The sequence below is a fragment of the Ursus arctos genome, unplaced genomic scaffold (assembly GCF_023065955.2).
Source record: "Ursus arctos isolate Adak ecotype North America unplaced genomic scaffold, UrsArc2.0 scaffold_19, whole genome shotgun sequence".
NCBI classification, from domain to species: Eukaryota; Metazoa; Chordata; class Mammalia; order Carnivora; family Ursidae; genus Ursus; species Ursus arctos.
The window spans coordinates 13,581,817-13,602,607 of NW_026622863.1; the positions used below are offsets into that span (position 1 = coordinate 13,581,817).

At 55.7% G+C, this 20,791-nt stretch overlaps 1 protein-coding gene and 1 non-coding gene across 3 annotated transcripts in view; both read left to right on the forward strand.

The window, feature by feature from the left end:
* GNAO1 (G protein subunit alpha o1) overlaps positions 1 to 20,791 on the forward strand; it is a 165,293-nt gene that overhangs the window by 120,740 nt on the left and 23,762 nt on the right. For both annotated transcript variants that reach the window (XM_026494787.4, XM_026494788.4), the window contains exon 4: positions 18,188 to 18,348. In XM_026494787.4, the coding sequence (XP_026350572.1) occupies positions 18,188 to 18,348 (161 nt within the window). The remainder of the gene's footprint in view (positions 1 to 18,187; positions 18,349 to 20,791) is intronic.
* Positions 3,404 to 3,511, forward strand: LOC113252574 (U6 spliceosomal RNA). Its single transcript, XR_003314927.1, has one exon. It is a non-coding gene; the product is annotated as a U6 spliceosomal RNA (small nuclear RNA).

The following is a 20,791-nucleotide window of genomic DNA, read 5'->3' on the forward strand; positions in this document are numbered from 1 at the left end:
CTTCGCGTTGGGCTCTGTGCTCAGTGCAGAGTCTGCTTGGATTCTCTCTCTGTCCCTCTCTCTCCCTCTGCCTGTCCCCCTGCTCTCATGCCCGCACATGCACTCTGTCTCTCTCTCTCTCTGTCAAATACATCAAGTCTTCTAAAAAAAAGATAAAAACTAACCTATCAAATATCCTTTTGCTTATATTATTGTTGGTGATACTACATTTCCTTTCTTTTTTTTTTTTTTTTAAGATTTTATTTGTTCTTTTGAAAGAGAGAGAGAGACAGCCAGCAAGAGAGGGAACACAAGCAGGGGGAGTGGGAGAGGAAGAAGCAGGCTTCTCCCTCTGACCCTCCCCCCTCTCGTGCTCTCTCACTCTCTCTCTCTCAAATACATACATAAATAAATAAAATATTTTTAAAAATACGTTTAAGTAGATACAAGTCTAAAGAAAAACATGAAGTCAGTTGTGGCGTGGGTGGCATCCAAACCCAGCCGAATTTTCCCATCATTTTGAGCACCTACTGTGCGCCCTGTGGCGTCCTGTAGATACGGTGCTGAACAGAAGTCATGCCCGTGGCAGGTGTGTGAGTGGCCGAGGCGCGGGAGGCGCTGCTGTGGGGCCCCCTTTCCTGTTTGCAGGGGAGTGGAGCGGGATCACAGATTCTTCGATACTCCAGAAAACTGGCCTCTGCCCTTCTCCGGCTTATTGAGAGGCCAATCTGTTTCCTGTCCAGGAAGCGGGAGAGGAGGAACACTAGCAGGACACAGAGACAGGGGACCCCTGGCTATTGCCACCAACAGCGCTGGCGTTGCCCGGCTCAGACGCCACAGAAGATTCTTTCCTGCCCACCCGATAGTCCGGGGCAGGCGCTCCGGCGGGTGGCTCTCCTCCACACGGTGATTCACGGGCCAGCTCCTTCCATCCTATGGCAGTACCGCCGCCCAGGACTTTGTCATCGCGTGCTTTCAGGGGGCACACTGACATCTCAGGAGCCTTGGCCGACTGGCGGTGCACCTCACATTCACACTCCATGGGCTCCAGCTCAGTTGCAAGGCAGGCGCTGGCCTGCGGAAGGGTCTCTAACCCAGGGCCCACGAGAGGGCTGAAACTAAGCCCACCTTCCCCTTGCCAGGCCATGTAGCCCGGAGGAAAGCACTTTTTCCTAACTGCAACAAAGGTGCTGTGGGGCTGGCTTCTACCCTGCCTGGGACTGGGGCAGAGGACGTGGGAAAGGAGAGAGAGGAGACAGAGGGACAGAGGAAAGCAAGAGTGGCCTTGGAGGGGAGATGCACCTGAGCCCAGGGGTAGCGGGTGGTCTCCTTCGTGGCCCTGCAGTTTCAGAGAGTGAGGGCTGGCACACCTCTCCCCACCTGGATAGGGGCTCCACCGCCCATGGTCTCCTCACTGAGCCCCGTGCAGCAGAGTTGAGCCTCAGACACTGAGACCCCTGACCACCCTCCCATGCCCTTGACCACCCAGGGTCAGTGTCAGGGAGATGAGGACGGTGGAGCCTAAGCAGGGAGGGGAGGCCACGCACGCTGGTTCCAGGCCTTGGAGAAAGCCGCCGAGGTGGTCGCACCCAGGCCTGAGCAGCTCCCATCCTCCTGGCCCTGAGCTGCCTGCAGACCCCATGGGGTGCAGCTCTCCACCATCCCCGCCACTGCTGACCTCACATGAGAGACAGGCCCCCAAAGGCTTCACCCAGTTCCCAGCCTCCCCCTGTCCTGTGCTCCTCTCTCATGGCCAGGCATTGGGGGCCAGGGGAGCCGGCATCCAGCCTGGTCCCACCATGCCTTCCGCCTCCTGCCGCCCCAGGGTGGCCCACTGGCACTCTGCCTGGCCCAGCTGGGGTACAGCCATGGGTGCCACTCTGCCTCGCCAGTGTTTTGGTTGACAAGACTATTTGTCACCCTTGTTTTTTCACACCTGTCGCCGTCCCACCTGCCTCATGTATAAACAGCGCCAGCATCAACACAGTAACACTGGGTCCCCAGAGTGGGCACCCCCTGGGAGCACCGTCCCCTTAGCAGCAGGGCTCAGGAAAGCCAGGGCTGGCTGCTGGAGAGTGTCCCAGGTGCCAGCTTTCCGAGACCTCGCCCTCGAGGAGAAGCCAGAAGCCCAGGGCTGTGGCCTGGTGCTGCCCCCAGGCTTGCTGGGTGACCCTGGACAAGGTCCCACCTCCTTTACACAGTCCTCAGTTTCCCCCTCAGAGCATGAGGTGGGAAGTAGTGCTGCATGAGCTCTGGAGCCAGACAGCTGGAGTTCAGATCCCAGCTGTACCACCTACCAGCTGAGTGACCTTGGGCCAACCTCGTAAGCCATCTGACCTCTGGTTTCTGTCTTTATAAAAGGGTGAAATGGTAATAGTTACAAACATTAAATGAACTGAAGTGCATGGGAAGCGCTCGCTAAATACTGGCTACTGTGACTATGTCCCAGGGCCCCTCCTTGGCAGCCTGAGTTCTGAGCAGGCTTGTCCGTGCGTGCGTCTCTGTGTGGGGGTCTGGGTTCCCAGCTCCAAGGCTCACGGCGGACCCGGTAGTAGCCTGGACTTGCTGATCCTCTGGACCTGCCCTCACCCCAGAGTTTCGTCCTGAACCCCAACCCTGGCAGCCTTTCACCACCACTGGCAAATCTTGCAGTTCTCGGTTTTCTAACGAAGAGGTGTCGGCTGTGGCTCTGTGTCCCCGCTCTGGGCCCATGACGGGTGTGACTCAGTCCCACTTCAGCAGGTGGGGCCTCATCAGCTGGCCCTGACCTGTGCTGGCTGGAGGGTCTTGAGAGACCATCTGCTCGGGGACCCCCCAGGGGAAGGTGCATGCCACCGTTCCGTGCAATGAGACAGCATGAGGGCTGAGAGGAGATGGCGAGCGGAGTCACCCCATTTACAAACATGGCTTCACCAAGTCGGAAAGTTGATTCCTTCCTCTCTGTCATCCTGAGAAGCTCAAGAAGAAAGTCGCAGGCTGGTGCTAGTATCTCCCGGACACCTCTGAACCTCTCCCCCTTGTTAACAAAGAGAAAACGGCTTCAGGCCGAGAGCCTTCAGCGGGCAGCGGGATCCTGCTAGAATGTATCATTCGCGTCTGCTTTCATCATCGTTATTCTCATGGGTCTCTTCCCTTTGGAATACGTCATGCAGAGTTTCCATTTACTGTGAGGGTATGAAGTTTATAAAGGTCAAAGGGTGTCTAAGAAAATTAATAGCTGGTAGTCATAAGGCGAAACAGGACTTCTGTAGAAGTTATGAAGATGCTAGGGGAGAATGCTTGAGAAAGAATGACCTGGTCTAGTGGTTCTCAAACTTTGTGGTTTGGGGGCCCCTTGAAACTCTTAAAAATTATCTAGGACCCCAATTTTGTTTTTGTAGGTTACAGCTATCAATTTTTATTGCATTAGAAATTAAAACCAAGAGTGCTCAGTTCAGCAGCACATACACTAAAAACCGGAATGATACAGAGAAGATTCGTATGGCCCCGGCACGAGGATGACACACAGATTTGTGAAGCATTTCGTGTTTTATTTTCTGCTTCTATCTTCTTTGTTTTGTTTTTTTTTTCCTTTTGGAGGGGGGTCCTAGAACAGTGCCTGGCACATAATAGGCATTCAATAAACATTTGTTGTTTGCTGAAAAAAAAAAAGAAATTAAAACCAGGAAAAAGTTTAAAATCTTCATTCATTTAAAAATAACTATACATTAGTATAAATAACATTTTTATGAAAAATTATTCTAATTTCTAAAAATGTTTCAGTAAGAAGAACGTCGTTGTTTTACATTTTTGCAAATCTCTTTCATGGCTGGCTTAGTAGAAGACAGCTTGATTCTCATATGTGCTTCTGCATTCAATCTGTCGTGATGTGTTGTTTTGGTTGAAGAATAGGAATAAAATTTGGCCCCACATAAACACATAGTTGGAAAAGGAAGGAATGTTTTTCTAGCCTTTTCAGATAATTCTCCTTTGAAACTCACCCAAACTGGACAAGTGGTGGTTTCTTAAAGGATGGTTGCAATCTGAAACTGTATCAGTGACCCTTTCCTGTGCTGTTACCATAAAATCCATCCATCTCGTCAGCAAATGGTGCTGGAACAACTGGGACATCACATGAGAGATAAAAACAAAAACAAAATCTAGATACAGGGTTTCCACTTTTCACAAAAATTAACTTGAAATGGATCACAGGCAGATCTAAATGTAAAAAGCAAAACTATTAATCTGCCCAAAGGGAATATAGGAGGAAATCGAGATGACCTTGGGTCTGACGATGACTTTTAGATACAACACCAAAGTCACGAACCGTGAAAGAAGTAGATAAACTGCTCTTCGTAGACATTTAAAACTGCTCTGTGAAGGCTACTGTCAAGAGAAGAAGAAGAAAAGTCTGGACTGGAACAAAATATTTGCTAAAAGCATGTTTAATAGAAGACTGGTGTCCAAGATATACAAGGAACTCTTAAAGCTCAACAATAAGAAAACAACCCAACTTAAAAATGGGCCCAAGATCCGAACAGACACATCACGAAAGAAGATGTACAGATGGCGAAAAGCGTGTGGGATGATGCTCCCCGTCATATGTCATCAGGGAAATGCACATTAAAACAGCACGCTACCACTACACACCTAGTAGAGTGACCAAAATCCAGAACACTGGCAACTCCAAATACTGACAAGGACGTGGAGCAACAGGACTCTCACTCATTGCTGGAGAAAAGGCAAAGTGGCACCGTACTTTGGAAGACGGTTTAGCAGTTTCTTACAAAATGGAACATACTCCTACCACAGGATTCAGCTCTCAGGCTCTTCCACATTGACTCAAAAGATGTGAAAACTTTTCTCCACACAAAAACCTGCACACGGGTGTTCACAGCAACTTTATTCATAATTGCCAAAACTTGGAAGCAACCAAGCTGTCCTTCAGTAGGTGAGTGGATAAGTGAACTGGTCCATACACACAATGGAATCCTATTCCGCACTAAAAGGAAATGAGCTATCAAGCCATGAGAAGACATGGAGGAACCTTCGATGCATATGCCTAAGTGAACGAAGCCCATCTGGAAAGGCTGCGTACTGTATAATTCCAACTGTGTGATATTCTGGAAAAAGCAAAACAGTGGGGACAGTGAAAAGATCAGAGTGGTTGCCAGGGGTGGGGTGAGGGGAAGGGATGAATAGGCAGAGCAGGGAGGATTTTTAGGGCAGTGGAAATACTCTGTACGATACCATAATTCTGGATACATGGCATTATAAATGTGTCCAAACCCACGGAATGTACAACACCAAGAGTGAACCCTGAGGTTACCTATGGACTCGGGGTGATTATGATGTGTTAACATAGGGTCATCCTTGGCAACAGAGGGACCACTCTGGTGAGGGATGTGGAGAGTGCAGGAAGCTGTGCATGGATGCGGGCAGGGGTTATATGGGAAATTTCTACCTTCCTCTCCGTTTTGTTATAAACCTCGAACTGCTCTTAAAAAAATAAAGTCTTTTGAAAACATCCATTGATCTACTTTGCACTTTGAATGCGTCTCTTAACCATGCATGAGTTTTAACACCATTTTGGTCATTTGGAAAATATTTGTGCAGAGTTCTGCGGACCTTCCCAACGTTGACACATTTGAGCATACTGTATTAAAAGCTCACGTTTGTTAACGTTGATACCGATCTCATCAGAACAGTCTTTAGGTATTGGGAAGCTGTCAAGCTCATGATGGTAAATACAAGTTTTCCAAAATTCTTTCGCTTGAAAGCTGGAAATTTTTTTTTCATTTTGGTGACAGATATGTTAGTTGTTTTCCTTGAAATGATGGGCTGGCTTGGTTCCTTTTTAGAAAATGTCTTCCAGAGACCAAATCCGAATTACCATTGTTTGTCTGTCAGGCGTTCTTTGAAGTAAAAGTGGTGTCCCATGAATAAAGGGACTATTTTCGCTGGCAGCTCAGTCTTACAAGTGCCTTTCCTCCAGAAAAACATCATCCTTCGGTTTGCAGAAGTGTTTTATGCATGCTTCCCATTTCATCGCACAGAATATGAAAAAGATGGGTCCTCGGGGTAGAGATTGTTTTTAATTCATAATTTTTACTACTTCGTCAAAGACATTCTTAAGTAAAAGTGGCATCTTCTGTGACCCACCATGTAACTGCAAGGTGGCAAAAACATAATGGCAGCTCAGACAGTCGGGTGCTCCTGCTTCCGGCTCATGCGCTAGCGGCTTCATCTCCTATGGCTTTTGCACCATCGGTGCAAGCAGGTAACGCTGTTAGAAAGGCAAAAAGATAGCGTCTTAGTATTGTTCCGAACACAGTTTTGATCCTGTAGACCCCCTGCAAGGGCCTCAGACCCCCAGGGGTGCAGCCCACGCTTCGAGAACCTCTGGTGTAGCCAATCCCTTCCTTGTGCCTTTGGCGACCCTCAGACCCTGAGAGGAGATGAGGCTTGCCCAGGGTCCCAGGGCCGGTGGGAGGCAGGGCTGCATCTTCTGACACTTGATGCAGTGCCCCAGGCCATGACCCCGGGATCCCGGAAGCAGGGTGCCATGCTCCTTTTCGAACAAAGGCAGTATCTGATCATGTTGATGGTGAACGGATGCTTCCAGTGAGGGGACAGGGAGACAGGAAGGGGTATCAAGAACAAGCCTGAGGAGAGGCACCAGTCAGCCAACCCTGTCCTCCTCCAGATGTGCCTGCCGTCCCCCAACCCTGCCATGTGTGTGGTGGTCCGACTTCCATCTTCCCTCTTCCATAATTGTGTTGCTAATATCTCCCCGCCGAGGCGGCTCTAATTAAACTATTCACCATCGTCACTTCGTGTTCTGAAGAGACGAGGTTGGCCATTATCACTTTTCTTTCCCTTTGACTGAGCTCTGTGTGGGTAATTTTATTCTGCCCTTGTTCGTTTCTTAGAAATTTAGCCTCTCCAATTTTAGTTCTTTTCTCCTGTCTTAGAACATTGTGCTCAGGAGAAAGGCAGCAGAGGGGAGGGTATCGCAGATTTGGAAATTTCTGTCCCATTCACCTTAAAGTTTATTTTTGAGCAGTGCCTGCTTGGTGGTTCAGCTGTCCCCCGCACCCCTGTCTAGGAGAGACGCCCAGGAGGTAAAGACTGGCAGGTTCTGGACCCGCCAAGGGGAGAAAGGCACCAAGAGAAAGTGGTTGCTATGTCAGGATGTCCCAAAGTGGGTGATGACGGGAGCTTTGGACAAGGGTGAGTCTCCACGTCATCCTCGGAGATCTGAGATGATCAGAAGCCTTGGTGATGTAAGCATACTATCCCCCTGCCGCCCCCCCTGCCCCGCCAAGGGCCCCGGCAAGCCTCCATCCTGCATCCGCCTGTCTCTGCCAGTCCCCTGCATGGCATGCCCGTCTATGCGCTGGCAGACCTCCTCCACAGGCCCTCACCCTATTCTGCCCCGGCCTCAGCGCATCCCTGCTCAGAAGCCATGGACTGACTACTGCCCTTTACCCTCCAGTCTCCCTCCCCAGCCTCGCCCTGGATGCCCTGCAGGGGTGCCCTTGGGAGACAGACTAAAGGAAGCAGCTCCGTCTGAGAATGGCAGAGCTAGGGCCGGGAGGGGGTAGGCAGTGAGATCCCAGGGCACAAATGCGAACACTCCCTGGGAGTGGGGGAGGCAGAGGGAGAGAGAGCGTGTCCCAGGCCCCACACTCAGGGAGCATCAGCGTTTGCTCTGTGGGACTCCAACTATCAGAGCTTTCCCACCGTGGGACCGAGGCCACCTCCAGGCCTCTCTCCATGGAGGTGCTCATGTTCACACGCAGCTGCCCGGGACAGAAGCCCCACCAGTGTGGGAGCCCCTTGGGCCACCTGTCAGGCAAGGTGGCTATTCCTAGTTGAATGTCTAAGGGTCACATGGACCTCCAAGCCCCACCATTGTCTTCAAGCCCTGCCAGTGGCCGGAGGAGCCTCTGACGCCCTCAAGGACCCTTCCATTAGGGTCTCTGCCCTTCCCCCTTTAATTCCCTCCTCAGGGAAGACCCGTCTCTGGACTGTGCCCTGCTTTCTGGGCATGGCTGACCCCTGACTGCCCGTCCCCTGGACACAGCTCTCTCACATCCCCCACCCACACCAGCTTCTCCACCAGGCCCAGCACTTACTCAGTGTCTGCCTCCCAGGAGGCAGTTCGGTTGACATGTCTGGTGCCCCCACTGACTGCAGGCTTGGGCAGGCAGGGTCCAGGTCCTGCTGGCTGATGGGTCCCCAGCTCCCAGCCATGGGCCCAGCAGGGGAAGACATCCGGCCAGCCTGTGGTGAAGAAACAGTCACTGGACTAGCACCGTCTCCTTCTGCTTAACTTGGGCTGGACCCAGGGGTAGGATACCATGACCAATTGCAGGGGCTGACACACGATTTCTGAGTGGAAACTTTCAGGTGTCAAGTGTTGGAACCAGTGAAGGGGTCTCCGAGGACTCAAGTCACAGTCTCCCCCATAAGCCCTGGTTCTTGAAGATGGATAGTGAGCCAGCAGAAAGAGCTGCTTCTAACTAATTAGAAAATCCCAGGGTTTTGAAGCTGGAAAGAGTGTGATCCTTCAGAAAACCCCAGCCTTCTCCACCTCCACAGGAGGCAGCCTGGGCCCCAAACAGAGAAGGTTCTCAAATCCCTGAAGCTTGCAGGCCCCTGACAAGGATGGGGCCCTGGGCAGAGGGAGGGAGAGCCAAGGGGGCAGTTCTCGCCTGCTGTGTTTGGGGCTCCAACTAACGGGCTGGGGAGATTCAGGCAGTGTGTGCTTTTTTGCCGAATGTGAAAGTTCTTAAGGCCGAGACTGTGCTCGTTAGTGGGCGTTTAGCAGATAAATGAGTAAATGGGTGGATGAATGGGTGGGTAGCTAGATAAATGAAGGAGGAGTGAAAGGACTGGGCATGCCAATGAGTAATTAAGGGACAGACAGGTGCTGTCGTAGGATAGAAGGGAGGCAAAGGGATGGGTGGGTGGGTGTGGAAGTGAGTGGATGGATGAACGAGGGTAGCTGATGGGTAGATGATGTAATGGATGGCTGGATGGCCGGGGGGGGGGGGGGGGGGGGGGATGGATGATGTCTGATGGGTAGGCACTCGATAGGTAGTATGGGGTGTGTGGATAGATGGATGGGTGTGGATGGGCAGATTTGATAGGCGAGATTAGAAACCACCAAATCCTTGCTTCTGCTTCAGAATCTTTCTGGGGACCCAGGAAGGTTCCCTTCCCTAGGGCAAGTGGTAGACCTATGACATCCCCCAGCTTCCCCCAGAGAGCCTGTGAACTGACAGCGTGCTATACTCACAGGCCTTGCTAAGACCCTTAAGCCCAAGTGAAGAAAGAGCCCCAAGGATATCTAGCCCTCAGCCACTAAATGCCTATAGTGCTCCAATAGTCACCATTCACAAACTCCTCACAAATGGCTAAACTGCCCCCTGGCGTCACATCTGCCAGCCCAGGGTCAGGAAGGGGGTCCCCTGGCCAGAGGGCTGAGTGCGCGGCCCCTCTCTCCACCACTGCCCCCACGGTCCCGAGGCCCCGCCGCAGACGGGAAGGGAGGGCTGTCTTCTGGGTGTGTGTGTAAGAACACACACGACTGCCGCCCTGCCCACCATTCTCTGCCAGCTGGGATTGCAGTCGGAGGCCAGGCCTCCAGCAGCTGGGGTCTCTGTATAGGGCGGGCATCCCCGCAGCCCGAGGAGGTCAGCGACGCCCACTGCGCCCGGCCCTGCCTGGCCTGGTCTTCTGCGCTCAGGGTGTCCGCCGCGCTCCCGCTCCCGTTGGCCTGTGTGCTCCTGCCCCCTGGCGGGCGCCGGGACAACTGCAGCACACCGGGCGGGGCGGGGCGAGGCGGGGCCGGGTCAGGTGGCCGCTTTTTCCTGCAACTAGAGGACTGGGTGCGGGTGTGTGCACGCGAGTGTACACGCATGTGTTCACACTTCACTTAGCCTGGGAGATTAGAGATGGAGCAAAACTGAAAGATCCAAAGCAGCTCCTCAAAGGGAAGGGGTTATTATTATAATTACTATGATTATTGTTATCAAGATGATCACGCTTGCCTGAAAAGTCTTGCACAAAAGCGGGCTTATTTTATGTCGGCTTGTTGTTTGTGTCTGAGGGACTTCATCTTTGCCTATAATAACTAACATTTGCAGGGCTCTTTATGTTGCAAAGCTGTGTCACATCCTTAGCCTGCTTCCTCTGCAGACAGCCCCGGGAGGTGGGAATTCATCAGGGAACAGAGAGGCTCAGAGAGGTGACGTGGGCTGTCCAAGGTCGCAGGGCAGAAAGCTGGAGAGCCAGGATGTGAGCCCGGGTCACCTGAGCGAGAAGTCCTGCTCACTTCCCCACCGCATCCTTTGCATCTCCTCTCTGGTGAGGGGAGAGGCTCGCTATTGTACCCGAGTGCCAGGCCTTTATCGGAAAGTGCACGGTGCCCTGAAGAGAAGGGAAAGGTTTGGAGGAACCGAGCATTCAATTAAAAGTGCAGTTAGCCGCCCCAGCTCCAGCTGATGAACACACCTGAGCACTTCCAAGCCCTCGGCAGCGTCCGGCCGGTGAACGGAAGTGTGCGGTGTTGGTTCCAGTGGCTCAGCTGGGCTGGTGCGGCCGTCCTTGGTCAGCACTCACCAGCACCCCCCAGCGTGGCCCGGCACAGACGGGCACCGGCTGCGTCCCTGAGAGGGGTGAGCACGAGAGTCAGTGCAGGGGCTATCTGTGGGGATGCAGCTGGAGAGGTGGGCAGGTGGGCCAGGCCCCCGATGACACTGGCAGCCCTCGCCCCTCCTTGTGGCATTGGTTCCAGCTCCTGGAACCAGCTGGCCGATCGCAGATGGCTTTCTGGAAGTAGAGCCCCTCCCTCCTGGATGCCAGTGGGCAGCCCTACCAATGACCCTGATGGTGCCCTGATTGTCCCCTGGGTCTCACATGCTGCTTCCCCAAGCACACTCATGGCCGGTCCCGAGCAGCACAGGTCCTCGTTGGGGGAGGCCCCTGGCCTGTACACCCCAGTGAGGGACCCCTGTGTACTGTCAGTTCAGGGGGTAGCCACCCCCCCCCAACAGTCTGGCATCCCGCTCTCTGGCAGCAGCCCCAGACAGCCCAGCTCTGGGAAGCACCCTGTGCTGAGCTCCCCACCCCACCAGATGATGGAGATGTCCCCTTGGCCCTGTCTCCACATGCCCCTCCCTCCCTCGCGCTGCCCACCCCTTTCTCCAGACAGTTTTCCTAGGGGGTTCTCCAGAGTTGTGGGGGTCCCCAGCAGTACCTCACCTCCACCTAGACCAGCTTCAGGCCATTTACACGTCAACATCGTGAGCGAGGTACCACGTTAATGCTGTTTTTAAATCACTGATGTGGCAAAAAGGAGTCCTGCAGGTTTCCTTGAGAAGTCACAGCCTTGCCAGAGCCCCCCCATGCTAAAGTGGTAAGAATGGCGTCTGGCCCGCATTCACATTCCGAACGCACTGTGTGGCCGTGCCCCAGAATGTTCTACCCCTTTACACACACGCACGCACGCACACATGCATTACAAGAGCAAGCAGGTGGGCCTCCTCGTCTCTCCGTGGCCCCCCCAGCAGCTCGGGGGCTAGAGCAGCGGTACAGCCCACCCCTCGGTTTCACCCCTGCGCTGGTGCTCTCCGTCTGCTCCCGCGACAGCCCTGTAAAGAGCATGATGGCTCCGTTATGCCCATGTCTCAGGGGAAGACACAGCCTCAAAAGATGAAAGCCCTGCTTGAGCTGGACCCCATACTGGCGCCCGGGTCTGAGCGGCTCCCGAGCATGTGGGCCTGAGCCCCTAGAAGGTTGCCCGGAGCCAGGTTGGAAGCCCGAGGACGAAGTGACCAAGGGGGACCCTCAGAGGAGGCCGCTCTAAGGGTGGGTGGCGTGGGAGCTGGACATTCAACCAGGGCAGTCCCAGCAGGCGGAGAATGGTGGGCAGGGCGGCATGCCGGGCACTCAGGAGCTGTCAGCCCAGCCCACCAGGCCTGTACCCCTGGGGCAGCGCGACAGTCGTGTTCTCACACACAAACCCGGGGAACAGCCCTCCCTTCCCGTCTGCGGCGGGGCCTCGGGACGGTGGGGGCAGTGGTGGAGAGAGGGGCCGCGCACTCAGCCCTCTGCCCGGGGGACCCCCCTCCTGGCCCTGGGCTGGCAGATGGCTCCCTCACTGTGAGCCCCAGGGAGGGGGTGCCACACCAGGGGCAGTTTAGCCATTTGTGAGGTGTTTGTGAGTGGTAACAGTTAGGGCACTATAGGCATTCAGTGGTTGGGGGCCAGGCCTGCTGGTGTGTGAGGGAGCCACACGGTAAAGAAGGTCTTGTACCGCACTCGGCTACGCAGGGCCCTGCCGGACACACAGTCAGTGAGCAGCCTGATTAAACCCCTCACAGAGCCGTGTGCAGCGTCCCACCAGGCTGCCTCGTGGGGCCAGCAGGGGGCCACTGCCCACACTACACCCACCACCGCACACACAGGGGACAGTACAGCACGGGGGCCCAGACGTAAGAGCAGAGGGGAGTCAGAGGAACTGCGTGGGTCTCAGCAATGGGGGATAGGCTGAGGGTCTCAGCAGGCCGGGAGGTGGAATCGTCAGGACTATTTGGGGTACGAATGCAAAAGTACAACAGACCTACAAAACATATCGTCAGCTGGATTCAGAAAAAATCAAGGGATTGACCAACTGGAAAGCCAGAAGTGTGTGTGACTGCAGGCACAGCTTGATCCAGGTGTTGACATGTTCCCATGTCTCTTCTCCCTCTCTCAGCTCTGCTTTCCCCAGTGATGGCTCCACAGCTAGGGGGGGCCCTCCGTTTGAGAGTGCCTCTTTCCTAAAAGTTTCCGCAAATGTCCTGGGGCTGTGTGTAGTCTAAGTTAACAAATATGGATTCTTCGTCTATCCCAAACTGTTCACTGAGGCCAGCGGGATGATTGGCGGGGCCCAGACCATGTGCCCACTGCTGGAGCCAGGGGACAGAGTGCTCAGGCCAGGTCAGAGGAAGTGCTCGCCTTCAGGGAAGCTGGGGCTCTGGGACCAGAAAATGGAATGGAAGGCATCTCAGTGGCAAGGGACTGGGATTGGGGGAGGGGAGGCATCCTTGCTACTGGCCCAGGAGGAGACCTGGATGGGAAGGTCAGGCCCAGTGTGACCTGCTGGGTCCCCGAAGGCAGGCAGACAAAGGGACAAGGTCCTCCTCTGGCTCTATTAATGGCTCGTCAAGCTTGGCACCCACAGGGCTGGGTCCACCGAGCACCCTCCACAGTGCCCCAGAGCAAACTGGCAAGGTCCCTCCTTCCCTTCCAAGCCTGACCCCTCATACCCGGCTGCTAGAGCTCCAGCCATTACATCCAAGTTCCAGCTTCAGGAACGAGGAAGTGAGAGAAAAGGGTGCAACCTGCCTTTCAAAAGGGCATTCTACTTTGGTTGACCTCTCATTGGGTGGAACTTGTCACTTGGTCACGCCTAGCAGCAAGCAAAGTTAGGAATTGCAGTCTTTTATTTGGATGTCGGCATGCTCCGTTCTTTTTCTAAGGGAGAAGGGGAGAATTGCTGTCACACTAACAGTCTCCTGCTGGCTGCTGCATGAGGAATAGACGAGAGAGAAGCAAGGGAGGGGAGAAGCCTCAGGAGGGGGACTGAGGGCAGCCAGGAGAAAGACAGTGCTGGCTTGGCCCCGGGGAGGTGTGTGAGAAGATGGGGAGAAGTGGTCTGACTGAAAACAGCTTTGACGGAAAAACCAGCAGGACAGCGGACATGGAAGGGAAGCGGCAGAACCAAGGGTGACGTCTAGTATGTGTCTGAGCAGCTGGGCTAGTGGTGGTGCCAGACGCTGAGCTGGGGGAGACTGGGGAGAAACATCAAGGGCAGCTGGGGGGGGGGGCGCCACCGGCACAGGACCCCCAGCACCATCACACCTTGGCCATGAGAGGAAACTGGGAGGACAGCTCCAGCCCCTGGTCTGTCCCCTGGAGAATTCCCAGCAAGCCAGCTGCTCCAGCCTTCCCCAAGCTGTGCAGTGCATCCTGCTGGAATTCCAGGGCACAGGTGGGGAGGGAGACAAACAGAGGAGTTGAGGGTGGCCCTGGTTTATAAACCACCCCTGGCCATGAGGCGCGGTGCGTCTCCAAGGCACTCAGATCAGAGGGCGCCTCCGCGCTCACCCCCACCCTGGCTCCCTTCTCACAGATCTGACAGAAACCAGGAAGGTGGGCCCCAAGGAGGAAGTTGGGAAAGCTCTGGCCAGGTTCACCGCCGCAGGCCGTGGACAGGATGGACAGCAAGCACGTGGAGAGCTGAGGAAGACTGAGGTTTCCCAAGGTCACCCAGGCACTCGGAAGCAGCGTCAGCATGTAGGCCCCTGATTCATAGGCCTCTTTTTAGCCCCAGGTGGAGGCAGCCCCCCTGCTCACCCATGCTGCCTGACTCACTGCTGCCTAGGGCACCCATCACCTGGGCCCTGGGGCCAGCTGTCCAGGTCCGTGCCCCAGGGGAGGCTCAGGTGCTGCAGAAACCCCGCTCCAGCACGGGTCAGCGCCTGGGAGGCTGGCCTGTCTTGGTGGCAGCCCTCCGTGTCAGCTGAGGGTGACTCGGGAATCCAAAGGCTGGGATCTTTGGGACAGGACCCCGAGGGGGATGGATCTAGGCTGGCTGGCATTGTGGGCTTGGCCTGCCAGCCTCCAGGCCAGTTGTGGCTTCCTTCCCCGGATAGACAGCCACCAGAACTCACCCATGCACCTTCTGCCATGGACGGGCCTCTGATGCGTGAATAGCTCCCTAGCTGGACAGTTCAATCCCGGAAAATCCACAGAAGGCTTTGGCCCCCCCCTTACCTTTTGTATGGAATCTTTTGTCAGCCACAGAGTGCCCAGGGGCTAAAACTCATTTCCTCTGTGTCTCTCCCACCCCAAGGAACACGTGCAGATTTCCAGCCATTTCCCTCACTTCTGGAACCACCCGCCACGGGTGAAGTAGTCTGTGTTTCCTCTAGCTCAGAGGACTGGGGGCTGGAAAGGCTTGAGGGTAGAGTGGTGAGCTAGTGATGAAGACCCGACGCCAGGGGACCCGTGAAGTCAGCGATATGGCAGGTCTGGGCACCCCACTCGCAAGCCCCAGCAAGGGCTCAGCCCTCCCTTGGGCTCCAGCCCATGAACACTGAAACTGGGGGAAACGCAGCCGGAGGAGGGGTCCCCGGAATGCCAACACCAACTGCCCAACCCAGGTGGATGCAGTGGGGCCCACTCGGCCCTGCACCCACTCAGCTCCCCGGACCTGCCTCTCCCAGTGCTCCGTGTCTTGTCTGGGGCCAGGCCGCAGAGAGGATGCAGGGGCCTGAACACCATGGTGCTTTCCTGCTTCTTTCTGGTAGCTTCATTCTTATGGGCTGGCCCAGGACATGGGCCTTGGAGATACTGCTGACTCTGGGGGCACATCCTCTCAGGCTGACCCTACTGAAAGATCTCAAGGGAAGCACACAGTTGGCCCAGAGTGGGCCGTATGCCCGCCAGCCACCTCACCGCTTCTGTACCGTAGCTTCCCACACCTGCCCCCCACCCCAGGCCCCTGACCTGCACTGGAAGCGGGCCTGGGCCCCACGGGACGGTGCGCTTGTGAACACGAAGGGGCCCGTGTACAGCCACCCCCGCTCCTTGCCTGGCACTCCCAGCCACACCTCTTGCCCGGCCACTGGGTGTCCCCCTGGGGCAGGCAGCGGCCACGAGACAGACGTTCTTCAGGGCCCTCTGGGGTATTGTGCAGAGGGGCCACGTGGTGGGGTCAGGAGAACGATCTGAGGCAGGCCGTCACGGGAGAAACGTGTGAAGACTCAGCAGGTAGGGCTTGCCCGGGGCTGGGGCTCACACGGGCACCTCGTTGTCCTGGTTTGGGTTCCTCAAAAAGTTGACCTGAGACAAGGAGTTTATTGGGGAGGTCATTTCAGGAAGCACCAAGGAACAGGGGAAGTGACACAGGGAAGAGAGGGAAACCAAGGGAGAGTGGATGTCGTGCAGGGCAGGGGGCAGGGATTGGGGCTTGGGGCAGCCAGGGCTCGGGACCCTGGGATCCTCTGGAAGCCAGGCACACGCGTCTCGGAACATCTCCCTAGGAGGTGAGGAAGCTCAGCTGTGGGCCCCCCGACTCCTATCTGTCCTGAGCACTAACTCCCAAACCGTGCAGCCTGCCGCCCGCCTGGGAGCAGGGTGCCCCCCGAGGCAAAGCCGGGGAGCCAGGCCCTCTGCAGGAGCCCTCTGCGGCAACCGGGGCAGGTGCCCCAGTATGACTGGGGCTTCGCAGCAGACCCCCTGGTAACGCCTGTCACCCTTGGTGTGGGCCCTGCGTCAGGCACTGTGGGCCGTCACAGGCGCTGGTCGGCAGCCGCTCTCGGCACTTGTGGCTTATCCCAGAGACTGGCCTGGGGCTGGGAGCCTCCTGGTGTCGAGTCCCAGCTCTGGCACTTCCCGCCCGTGAGCATAGGTGAGTGCCTTTCCCCGTCTGGCCCTCAGTTTCCTGACCTGTAAAATAGGGCTAGTTACAGAGCGCTAGTTAGTTACGGCCGCAACGGTACTAAGAAACCTCCCCTGACTCGATCGCTTACAGCAGCAGTTATTCCTTTTTGTGGGGCAGGAGTTCAGCTGGGGACCACAGACCCAGGGTGGCTCACTGTGCTCCGTGCGTCCCTCATCCACCTGCTGGATGAACAGGGGAGCCCGGGCGTGTTCGTGATGATGGGGAAGGCCCAGCAGGACAAGCGGGACCATGCGAGGCCTCAGAAGGGCTGGCTGGGGAGCTTCCACATCCTTATATGGGCCGGAGCATGGCCCACAGCCACTCCCAGTCAAGGACAGAGCAAGGACAGAGGAACTGTTCTGCGTCCAGGGGGCAGCAACTGCAAAGAGGGGAGGCAAAGGGCAGGGACTCCGGCAGGGGCGGAGAGCCAGGCCCCTTAATGCAGTCTGGCGCCGCCCCTCCGTGAGGTGCTTGCGTGTGCGCGGTGCTGTGCCGGAAGGTCCTGTGGCTGCTCCAAGAGTCTCTGCGTCTTCAGAGACCCCTGCCTTCCCAGTTTGGGTGTTACACGGATGTGGTCCATCGTCTCTGAAAACAGTGACCCTGCTTGGTATCCCAGAGGAAGGGGAGGGGGGGAGACAGCTGTTCATTACGCCGTACTGTTTACGCAAGACCAACAGAGTCTCAGCCTCCACGGTGCGCCTTGGGCAAATTGCAGCCCCTCAGACAACAGTGGAAGGGGAGAGAGTCAGAGAAAGGCAAACTCCCTATCTCTTTATTCACCCTTCTACCCTTCCCTTGTTTAACCAGGACTGGGCCTCTCTGGCCCCCAGGGAGAAGTAGGCCACAAGTCGATGGCAAATAAGTAACTAAAAATTAATAAAATTAAGTTTTGGGGGCGCCTGGGTGGCTCAGTCAGTTAAGGGTCTGACTCTTAATTTCGGCTCAGGTCATGATCACAGGGTCGTGAGATCGAGCCCTGCATCAGGCTCCTTGCTCAGCACAGTCTGCTTGAGTTTCTCTCTCTCTTGCTCTGCCCCTTCCTACTCACACCCTCTCTCTCTCTCTCTCTCTCTCTCTCTTTCAAATAAATAAATAATATCTTTTTTAAAAATTGAGTTTTAACTTTGGACCAGCCAAGGGCCTAAGCTCTTGACATTGAATATTGACATGACTGGACAGCCAGCCTCTTCATGCCCCCTCCCCCAAGGGGCTCAGTCCCCTGGGGCCCAGTCCGTCAGCTCCCTGCAATTCTCAAGTAACCAGAATGTCCCTCTCCCTGGTTTGTCCAATTCCAGGGACTTTGCTCCACCTGGGTAAGAAGTAGAGGCAATTACATTAGTTAAAAACATTGATTTTTTTTTTCCCCAAAAAAACAAGTACTCTGCAAAACCCGTTTTCTAAACAGATGAAAGCAGGGCTGTCCTGGCTGAGCTGGTGGGTGGAGAGCAGGGCCCTGTCCTGTCCTCTCCCTTCCTGCCCCCTGGAGACACTCAGGCTGCCGGGGCGTGGTTGATGCTGCTGAGCTGGGACAGTGCTGTGACAGAAGGCCCTGAAGGCCCCCGTCCCCAGGGCCTGGGAGACCAGACTGTGTCCACACTGTGTCTCGTGGCCCACTTCTCCTGAGCAGGCTGAGGGCTGAGCTGTTGTCCCGGTGCCCTAGCCCGTGCCCAGCCAGGCCTCTGACCCCACCGAAGCCTCAAAGCCGCCACCCCTCTCCCCTCACAGGCTGATGCCAAGATGGTGTGTGACGTGGTGAGTCGGATGGAGGACACCGAGCCCTTCTCCGCAGAACTGCTTTCCGCCATGATGCGGCTCTGGGGCGACTCAGGAATCCAGGAATGCTTCAACAGGTCTCGGGAGTATCAGCTCAACGATTCTGCCAAATAGTGAGTGTCTCGGGGCTGGGGAGGCCGCCAGCAGGGCACTGAGGCCGGCGTGGAAGGGGAGGGGCGGGTGCTCAGGGAGGGGTCCTGGGCTGAGGCCAGAACTCCTGTGACGTGTTCTGCCACGGGTGTCAGGAAAGGTGTCGGGAAGGAGTGGGAAGGGGCTTCTCCTCCCGCCCCCGGGTGAGGACGGCCCGGGAGGCAGAGCACGCAAGAGACCGCTAGCTGCAGAGCTCCCAGAGCGCGGGGCCCACCCCCACCCGGCCCTGGACGGGGCCTGGCACTCCAGAAGGAGGGTCTTCAGTCTAACAACTTTTTCCCTCTGGAGAAGCCCTGATGCCGTAAGTACAAATCCAGAGCCACACAGGCGGAAAATAATGGACATGATGTCATTTTTGTTTCATTTTAGAGAAAATAAGCTTTTCATTCCTCTATCTTTAAAATGAATGTTTTAAATAAGAATCAGGAAATAAGGAAATAATCGAACATATCCTTTAGTAGTGCGTTATTAACCAAATATGGGGAAGGGAAGGAGAGAAGAGAGAAGGAAAGGGGAGAACGGGGAGCGAAGGCAAGGGAAGAGGCTGGATGGAAGCCAGAGACGGCTGAAAGGGGCACAAAGGGCGAGGTAGAGAAGGTGGCCTGTGGGGGCTCTTGCTGCGACAGCAGCTCTGTCACTTCAAGTTGCACACCCTTGTTCCCCAGATTGGGGGCTCCACGCCCCTGGGAATGGCCCTCACTGGCTGGGGCATGTCTTCTGTCCTGGAGACGTTGGGACTACAGCCCACTGTTGCAGTCTCGTGCCCAGGTTGCCAGCAGGAGCCTCTGGGCTTAAACCCACGGCCTTAGGAAGTGTGTGCTCCGCCAGCGATCTGCCTCGGCCGTCCTCACCCCTGCTGCTCTGCCGGGACCACTCTGCCCCAGGAGACATTTGGCAATGTCTGGAGACATTCTTGTTTCCCCGACTCGGGTGGTGTTGCTGGCATCTAGTGAGCAGGGGCCGGGCTGCGGCTGAACACCCTTTGGGCATAAGGCAGCCCTCCGTACCAAGGGATCTCTGGGCCAAAGCGTCAGTAGTGCTGAGCCTGAGAAACCCTGGCCCACACCCTGGCGGTGGAGCAGAGGTGCGGGCCCAGAAAACGGCACTTGCTCATGGACGTTGGGCCGTTTCCATCGGCCACAATGACCGCTACCGAGCTAGGCACTCGAGTAGGGTGAGAGCATCTTCCCGCTTCTGCACACCCAGACTGTCTACCGGGTGAGTGCTAGGTCGTGGGAGTCCCAGGTGGTAGTGAGCCGGCCCCGGGCCCTGATGAGCCCCCAGGGACACCTCGGCCGGCAGGGGTGTGAGCCCGGGGGTTTGTTCCCACAGCTGCTGGTGCACGCTCAAATCACACCTCCCACCGACCCAGGTCGTCCCCCGGAGCCCCTGCTGGGCCCCAGTCCAGGGCCTTCCCATTCCCCCACTCCACTTGTGCCATCAAATTGTGCTCTCCACTCAAAGTGTTGTCCTTTTAATTATAACATGAATACATTGCAAAAAAAAATTTTTTTAATGCTGCAGAGAGGTATAAAATTAATAGTAAACTCCTTTTCCCTCCAACTACTATTTCCATTTCTCTGTCCCCGTGTTGTCTAGGAAAACCTGACCCTTCCACCTGCTATAGTATTGAGTGGCCTCTAGGATGGAATTGGAGGAGTTCAGCTCACCTGCCCGCCCCCCATGTCTCTGCCGCACTTCCACTACCAGTGTCTTGCCAGTTAGGGGATTACTTGTGTTTGTTCTGATGGTTACCTTATAACTTTGAGTAAGAAGCTTGAGTCAATATTTGTCAACTTCCCACCAAGTCAACTGAGGAAACCCACCCCCTTCTCTCTGTGTTTGTCTCTGGGACAGGGTCCTGGGGCAGGCGACGGCAGGAACCCACAGCAGTCAGGTTAAGCAAGGGCCTTAAACCCTTCCTGGTCCATGGTGGCTTTGCGGTCATGGTTTTAGCAGCCAGATCCCTTTTTCTGACAGAATCCTGGGTGCGATATACGACACAGTTAACAGTGGATTTATTTGACAGAGAGAGAGAGGGAGCCCCATAGGGGCTGTCTCTGGGCCCAGTTCCAGGGGGATGGTGTGAGTGACTCCCAAAGGCCCACAGCCCTTCACCATGTCCCCCAGCCCGATCCCCTCACTTGATAGGCGAGGACACCAGGGCCCTGAGAGGACAGGGTGGTGGCCAGTGCTGCCAGGCTCCCTGCATCCAGGCCTCTGTGGACAAGGCTGGCTCTCCCCTTGCCCCTCTGGATGATGCTGAAACAAGCCCCAGGAGCCCAGAAACCAGAGCATGTCCAAGCAGGGGCTGTACAGACTAGTTCCATGGTCTGGTTAGTACTGTTTTTTCTCCTGCCCTCTCTCCGGAGCCCACCCGTCAGGCTTTGTTCCTGCACCCAGCTG